Source organism: Cydia fagiglandana, chromosome Z (genome assembly GCF_963556715.1).
Source record: "Cydia fagiglandana chromosome Z, ilCydFagi1.1, whole genome shotgun sequence".
In the NCBI taxonomy this organism is placed as follows: Eukaryota; Metazoa; Arthropoda; class Insecta; order Lepidoptera; family Tortricidae; genus Cydia; species Cydia fagiglandana.
In genome coordinates, this window is record NC_085959.1 from 7,859,885 (window position 1) to 7,868,320 (window position 8,436).

The 8,436-nt window shown below is 45.4% G+C and overlaps 1 protein-coding gene across 1 annotated transcript in view; it reads left to right on the forward strand.

Moving 5' to 3' along the window:
* The window catches only part of LOC134678762 (uncharacterized), a 73,132-nt gene extending 66,757 nt beyond the window's left edge, over positions 1-6,375 (forward strand). Inside the window, exons 2-4 of the mRNA XM_063537460.1 lie at positions 2,655-2,799; positions 3,826-3,911; positions 6,232-6,375. Of these exons, the coding sequence (XP_063393530.1) occupies positions 2,655-2,799; positions 3,826-3,911; positions 6,232-6,375 (375 nt within the window). The remainder of the gene's footprint in view (positions 1-2,654; positions 2,800-3,825; positions 3,912-6,231) is intronic.
* Positions 6,376-8,436: the final 2,061 nt, after the last annotated feature.

Consider the following 8,436-nt stretch of genomic DNA (forward strand, 5'->3'; position numbering starts at 1 on the left):
GGCTTTTTGCAGAGATAGAAACTTAATAGGATACGCCATGATCAATTCAGACGAATTAGGTGAGTGTTGTGATTATATACACAGGTTTACACAGGTAGAAAAAACAGTTTTAGTTTCGTAGTACGTGGCTAGCAAATCTATTAGGATAGTAGAAGCTACTTTATAGTAAGAAAAAACAAAAATGAACAAACAAAGATAACCACGTACCAAGGAACTTCTCAAAACAAACTTAAACTAGGTAGATATGAATGTACAGAAACTAGAATGACTAATGATAGTAATGAACCTACATATACATGAACATCAGTGAAAACTAAAAATAAAATGCTAAGGACCTGTTTCGATAGTGCTCAGCTCAGTTAAACCTAGTATGGGCGCCAATGTGACGTTTATGGACCCGGTTTATCATTGAAAGCTTTAGACTATTGCACGTTGGGCGCTAATGTGACGTTTAGCGTCACATGTAGATAGAGATAGATAGGTTAGAAATGAAAGTTTAATTTAGAAAAGGTATTTAATATTAATTAAAATTAAAACAAATTAGCTAGGGTCGTGAGTCCGTAAAACTGAGCTGACACAGAGATAGAAATATAGAAACAAGTCCTTAAAAGGAGGCACTTTCCTGAGGCTCTACATCGCGGGCGGGCCGTTGTAGATGGCTCCGCGGTACAGCGCAGGAGTCCCAGTTGGTCCAGAGTAGACTAGGATGGCTTCCCGCTGTGGTTCAGGATCCCCAGCTCGGAACGGAAACCTTCCGGGATACAGAGATTGCGCATAGCGCAACCCGGGGTAGTGCAGGATAGAGGGTTTTCAGGTAGGGTGCAGGCAATTTCAACCCCAGACTTGATCCCTAGTAATATTGGGCATATTAGAAAATGCACTCAATAGTGACTGCTACATCCGGCCCACAAGGAAAGAAATATCAGGAAAGTTAACCTTTCAGCATTATTTTAGTGTTCACGGATGAAGCAGTCAGAAAATAACAGATTAGTTAACAGTATAAAAGAATACAACGTAAAATTATTCCTAGTAGTAACTTAAATGAAATATTCACAACACTTACCCGATCCGGGGAAATATACACAGCATAATACCAATAAGGCACGATCTAGATAGATTAAGTTAGGTAAATTATATTATTTTAGAGATATTTAGTATCTTATTTGCAAGAAATTGTCGTAAATGTTCATCAATTTTCTTCAAATGACAGATTCCAGAAAACTATTTAAAAATGCTTTTAATTTTTTTATTACAACCGGCCAGCACAAAACGCTTAGCGCAAACGAGGTTTTATAGCAAACCGTTACAACTTTAACAAAATCATGTCCATCCAATTTATTTCCAATCAGATCTAGACCAACACGTATATAAAATATTACAAGAACTAGGTCAAACAAAAGGTTCTTAAAATGCCAACAACAGAATACTGAAGTGGTTATACTTATCAAGGACAGAATAGACGAAGTAAAGCCATAAGTGCTTTGATAGAATATAATATTAGGTACAAGCAGCAATAGTCCTAACTATACACCGGTGGACCTTATTGCATAAGGCATAAGGTCCACCGATGTATAGTTAACAGCGTGGGCGACGGTACTGCAGCTTTTACCTTGATTTAACAACGAGTTGTCAGCAATCTAAATTTCACAAAGATAGTGTTAAATAGCTCTTTTGCTGACATATACATATCGATGTTTAAGAATCAATACTAACTGATATTTTTGAAGTTTTTTACCTTTTAATGCAGTTAGGTGCAGAAAAAAATAACGAATAGCATGCCATAATAGTCTAAATTTTAAATTATTTGTTACTTAGACCGTATTGATTCTTAAGCGTCGATATTATGTTCTTACCATAAAATACCACAAGTCCATAACATTTGCTGTGCCAATAAGAGTTCTACTGCGGTGCCAAAGCGATGTTTTTTGGACTTTAAATAAACTAATAGCCGTTGTAATAGCTGGTCAGTATTGGAGAATAGAGAATAATGCCATAGCTTGTATTGATAATTAAATAACATGGCTTTCAATATTGGCGAGAAAAAACGTCAGTTCCTGAGGAATTGCTTAAGTTTAAATCAGTTATATTTTGAAAAGAGTTTGTTGAACTGAAACTTACCAAATTAAGTAACCAATTGATATAACACACACGGAAAATCCAGAATTTAAACTAAATAATTTAGAGGAATGAAGAATGAATAATATTTATTGTTTAGACATAAACTCGTACATATACCATTCCCCATTATTCGATTGAGTTGAGACTTCATATACATGTGTAAGTTGGGTGACAATGCAATATCATGGTACAGTACAGCTGATCTGATGATGGACACAGGAGCAGGCCATGGGCACTGTGATAAAATAACGCAATCTGTGTTTGGGTTCTTTTGAATCGTCTCGATGAGTATTAGTTGCCGGTTGAAACAAAAGTACAGTCAGCGATAAAAGCTTGTATCAGAAATTAAAGTTTTGACTAAAAACTTGTGTTATTAAATTTGTGTAATAATGTCCTATAATATATTTTTTTATTAGCATTGTTAAATGTCCCACTGCTGGGCACAGGCCTCCCCTTGCTTTCTCCACTCAACCCTGTCTTTTATAGTTTCTTGTGTTTAGCTTCTAGTTATTTAAAAACTCGTTTTTTGTGTGCAGGCGGAGGGGGAGGAGATTCACCTGGACGAGGAGATGGACCGAGTGGTGTGGGGGGAGACGAGGGCAGAGCCGCTGGACGCGACGCGGTACCGCGCCTCGACGGAGCCGCGTCGCGACAGCGCGGCCCCGGTTCCCCCCGATTACGGTGAGTGTAGGGTACACTTGGACGTGTGAGGAGGGAGACGCAGAACGCGACGCGGTACCGCGACATCGCGGCCCCGGTTCCCCCTGATTACGGTGTGTGAGGAGTACACCTGGACGTGTGAGGAGGGAGACGCAAAACGCGACGCGGTACCGCGACAGCGCGGCCCCGGTTCCCCCCGATTACGGTGAGTGTAGGGTACACTTGGACGTGTGAGGAGGGAGACGCAGAACGCAACGCGGTACCGCGACATCGCGGCCCCGGTTCCCCACGATTACGGTGGGTAAAATTTACCTCTTATATCTAAAGCGCCAGTTCTTCAAAAATGCTCGTGACATCTTGCTGGGAAATCTATCTCGGCACCCGGTGGTGATCGTCGACGTCCCCATTCCACGTGGCATACTGTGCTACACCATCTGCTATTGAAGGTATTAAGCCCAAAAAATAGGGTAACAAAAAAGGAGAGAAGCGCCGGTCGGTAAGAGCGTGCGATTTTCAATCCTGAGGTCGCGGGTTCAACTTCAAGCCCCGGCTCGTACCAATGAGTTATATACGAAATATCATTTGATAATTACCAGTTGCTTTTCGGTGAAGGAAAACTTCATGAGGAAACCGTACTACTCCCAATAAGGCCTAGTTTCCCCTCTGGGTAGGAAAGTCAGATGGCAGTCGCTTTCGTAAAAACTAGTATCTAATACCTCAATTCTTGGGATTTGTTGGTCAAGCCAGGTACCATGAACCGTGGTAAAATGCCGGGATAGCGCGAGGAAGAAGATGGAGAGGGCAATAAACAAGGAGGTTCCCGTGCCCCCTACAGTTGTCGCACGCTCCCTATACCTTAGGGCTCCTCTACACGATGGACCAACGCCGGCCACTCCAAGGGACGCATGTATGAGTTAGAGGGAGCAATTGATATTGCTATCTCATTCTACCGCATGGCTGCGTCCCTTGGAGTGGCCGGCGCTGGCCCATCGTGTAGAGAAGCTATTATGAAGAGAGTAACTGACTAGACTAGAATCGTTGTTCCAGAATCGCCCCGAGAAGGCCTGGGCTGGAGCAGCTCGGAGACCTCGCCCGCGGAGCCGTCCCGGACCTCCACGATGTCGCCGAGCCAGGTTAGCTAACTCGAGCACAGAATAAATAATAGTACTAGATACAGAAGACTCACTCTCTAACAAAACGCGTCTGTCACGATCAGGACAGATATGGCCGCTAGGTGGCGACAGCGCCACGCGGGGCTTATGGCTAGCCACCAAAATTGGTGTGCAACGGGTGTACTTTTAGCTAGGTACCTGTAGCAAAGCGACGAAATCGCGGAGTGAGCCATGGTTCACTCAAGTCGAGTATCATTTTAGACATTTAGAAATCACTAGCGACCCGCCCCGGCTTCGGCTTCAAGCATCACTCTATTGATACGTGAAAACCGTATAAAAATCCGTTCAGTAGTTTTTAAGTTTATCGCGAACATACATACACACAAACAGACAGACGCGGCGGGGGATTTTGTTTTATAAGGTGTAGTGATATTTAGGTTTCTTGATCAGTTTTTGAATCTTGAATGACTATGAAGGATCTGCAGAGATTTTAAGTTCTCAATTATTATTTTCTTAGACGGTCAGGTTTTTCTTACTATTTTCAAAGAGAATAGATAGAGGGGTCCTGTCATAGTAAATTTTGTAGTCACTGTAAATTTACTGCCATCTATCGACACACGACTAAAACTCAAAATTAATACGTATAAAATTATCAAAAAAATGTATATATATGGATAAATGATTTTATTATTTTTATATTGTCTTGACCCATGCTCATTCACTATATCTATGTGTTAAAATTGTGAAATATGAAACGGTGTCGTCACGCCATCTAGTCGAGCATAGGCCAAAGGTGTGTGCGCTATCTATGCGAGAATGACTATTTCTTGATTTCCGAGGCACATTTTTTCCTTAGACTTTATTCATCTTATACGAAGTTACATATGTCTTTGCTATTTTAATTTGCTTGTTCTAAGCCTTTCAGGGCATCTTCGAGCCCCCTTTTAACTTCAGAGACCAACAGTAACTTTTTAATTCAACACATAAGTATACCTACACACATACGCATGTAATATAGAAAACGACCCACAACATTCAAATACATCAATACGAAGTACCTGCTGTGTAGTTTATTGAATCAGTAATTACCACAGACAAAACATCCTCCAGACTGAGCATAGTCGCGCTACCCCCTCTGTCACACATACGGTAATTTTACTCCATGTTCGAGTCGAAAGTGTATTTGTGTAACATCCGTGTCTTTGAACGGACCAATCACGGCACGGGACTTCGCTCACCTCGTCCCGCGCACCCACGCATTTTTGGCATCATCGGTTGCATGAAATAATTGCTCTAAACTCGGTCTAGATAATTCCTAGTCTATGGTAATTACGGTACGGTAATATAGGTACTAAAAATGTAACAAACCAAGGACATTACCGAAGGTTGCCTGCATCTGTTCGACTCGTGCAGGCGAGCGACGTCGCGGGACTAAATGTAATAATCAATATTCAATGTTAAGGTTAAAAAATACCGGCGTTATGTTTATCGAATAATTGAGATTACCTTTCGTCTGCTTAAATACGAGTATGGGTGTTTTAAGACAGTTATAGGTACGGGCATAGAGTTGAAGTCACACACACAACTACGTAATCTAGTAATTACGTAGAGTTTTTGAAATTAGAATTATTTTTCCGTATCGATAGCAAGTTGATTCGCCAACTTCAAGGTGGACACAAAAGTTTCTTCAAAGCCTTTTGACGTGATAACTGATAACGTCTTATAAATCGATGAACACCGGTAGCATGCATGAAAAAGTGTAATGACTCCTCTACACGATGGGCCAGCGTCGGCCACTCCAAGGGACGCATTTATGCGTTAGAGGGAGCAAGTGATATTGCTATCTCATTCTACCGCATGGATGCGTCCCTTGTAGTGGCCGGCGCTGGCCCGTCGTGTAGAGGAGCCATCACGTTGTGGACAGATCTCCGTGGTAACGTTGTCGACAGATTTCCATGGTAACGTTACGTATTGTAATGGTAATGTTTTCTTTTGACGTTAGGTACATGTGTCGTAGTAGGATCAAACATTCCCAATTAAGGATTGAATATTTTTTGCGAAAATAGCGGTCGAAGGTCTTCATTTTTACGGTAATAGAGTCAGACCGTAAAAAGTCTGCAGCGGATTTGATAGCCCATGCAGCGTAAGTGTTATTTATACGTCATAATGTCATAGACGTTTGACGTTTAAAATGACACGTGACGTGGGCTATCAAATTCGCTGCAGACTTTTATTGCTGCGACTATAGCATGGTTTAAGATAGCTTACGTGGCAATTATAATCCCGTTCAGCTATTATTAATTAAAAAAAAACCTTTTTCGTGAAATACTTATTGTTGCAGACCACTTCGCCGTCGTCATCGATCAGCCCGCGCGAGGAGGGCGACCGGCATGTGCAGTTCGATGGCCCGGCCCCGGTCACCCCCGACCCCGGAACGACGACGAACGACGACAGCGACTTGCGGCGCGAGCAGCGGACCGCGTGAGTACAGTACAGTACTGGAGTGAGCCGGCCGGCCCCGGCCACCCCCGACCCCGGAACGACGACGAACGACGACAGCGACTTGCGGCGCGAGCAGCGGACCGCGTGAGTACAGTACAGTACTGGAGTGAGACGGCCCGGCCCCGGCCACCCCCGTCCCCGGAACGACGACGAACGACGACAGCGACTTGCGGCGCGAGCAGCGGACCGCGTGAGTACAGTACAGTACTGGAGTGAGACGGCCCGGCCCCGGCCACCCCCGACCCCGGAACGACGACGAACGACGACAGCGACTTGCGGCGCGAGCAGCGGACCGCGTGAGTACAGTACAGTACTGGAGTGAGACGGCCCGGCCCGGCCACCCCAGACCCCGGAACGACGACGAACGACGACAGCGACTTGCGGCGCGAGCAGCGGACCGCGTCAGTACAGTACAGTACTGGAGTGAGACGGCCCGGCCCCGGCCACCCCCGACCCCGGAACGACGACGAACGACGACAGCGACTTGCGGCGCGAGCAGCGGACCGCGTGAGTACAGTACAGTACTGGAGTGAGACGGCCCAGCCCGGCCACCCCAGACCCCGGAACGACGACGAACGACGACAGCGACTTGCGGGCCTTGCGGCGCGAGCAGCGGACCGCGTGAGTACAGTACAGTACTGGAGTGAGACGGCCCGGCCCCGGCCACCCCCGACCCCGGAACGACGACGAACGACGACAGCGACTTGCGGCGCGAGCAGCGGACCGCGTGAGTACAGTACAGTACTGGAGTGAGACGGCCCGGCCCGGCCACCCCAGACCCCGGAACGACGACGAACGACGACAGCGACTTGCGGCGCGAGCAGCGGACCGCGTCAGTACAGTACAGTACTGGAGTGAGACGGCCCGGCCCCGGCCACCCCCGACCCCGGAACGACGACGAACGACGACAGCGACTTGCGGCGCGAGCAGCGGACCGCGTGAGTACCGTACAGTACTGGAGTGAGACGGCCCGGCCCCGGCCACCCCCGACCCCGGAACGACGACGAACGACGACAGCGACTTGCGGCGCGAGCAGCGGACCTCGTGAGTGCACTACTGGAGTGAGACAGCCCGGCCTTGGCCCGCCCACGACCTTGGAACGACGACGAATGACAAAAGCGACTTGCGGCGAGAGCAGTACCTAAATTTGATAATAAGTTTAACGTGGTACAAGAGTTCTTCTAACAAACTATGGTACTATTTTCGCCTGGCTGATGGGGCAGAATACTCGTTAGAACAAGAAATAGTTGATTCATCCATTTAATCGTACGCGGGGTGAAAGAGCTATTTGATAATATGAGTTATGAGTATGTGCAAAATATATGTATTACGTCAACGCGCAATAGGCAAACTCTTCTTTAACCGACTTCAATTTCATAGAAGGAGGAGGGTTCTGTATTCGGTTGTGGCTATTTTTTTTTCTATATACTTACCGATTACTCCGACATCTGTAGTCCGATTTGTTACATATCTACTAACCTACTCGTACAGACATTTGCCTACTACGGAATTACGGATACGCCGTGGCTGGAGCTACTCAGCTCACAGTAGATGAGTTTATTCTCGTTCACTTTTAAGCTACGCTCGTAGAGCTACGTCGTAGCCAATAGTATAGGTAATTTAATAGCTCCTCTACACGATGGGCCAACGCCGGCCACTCCAAGGGACGCAGCCATGCGGTAGAATGAGATAGCAATATCACTTGCTCCCTCTAACCGCGAAGAGAAATTATTCTCGACATTAGCCAAGATATTTTTTACACAAAAATACGTAAGACTAATTTCAGGGTTAAACACGACAAACGTCGTACTCTATTTAAAGACTTTAGATTCGAAAAAAATAATTTGCACACGTGAAAGGACGAGTCGCGCTCTTAATGTTCCGCTTAAAGAAAAAAGAACTCTTCACGTGAATGTCTGAGTCGCGCTCTTAATGTTCCGCTTAACTCTTTACTGCATATGTAGAATAAATGAATTTCGCCTTTATTGCCAAAGTTGTTTGATCGAGTACATATTTGAGTATCGTATTGACACTTGGTAATAAT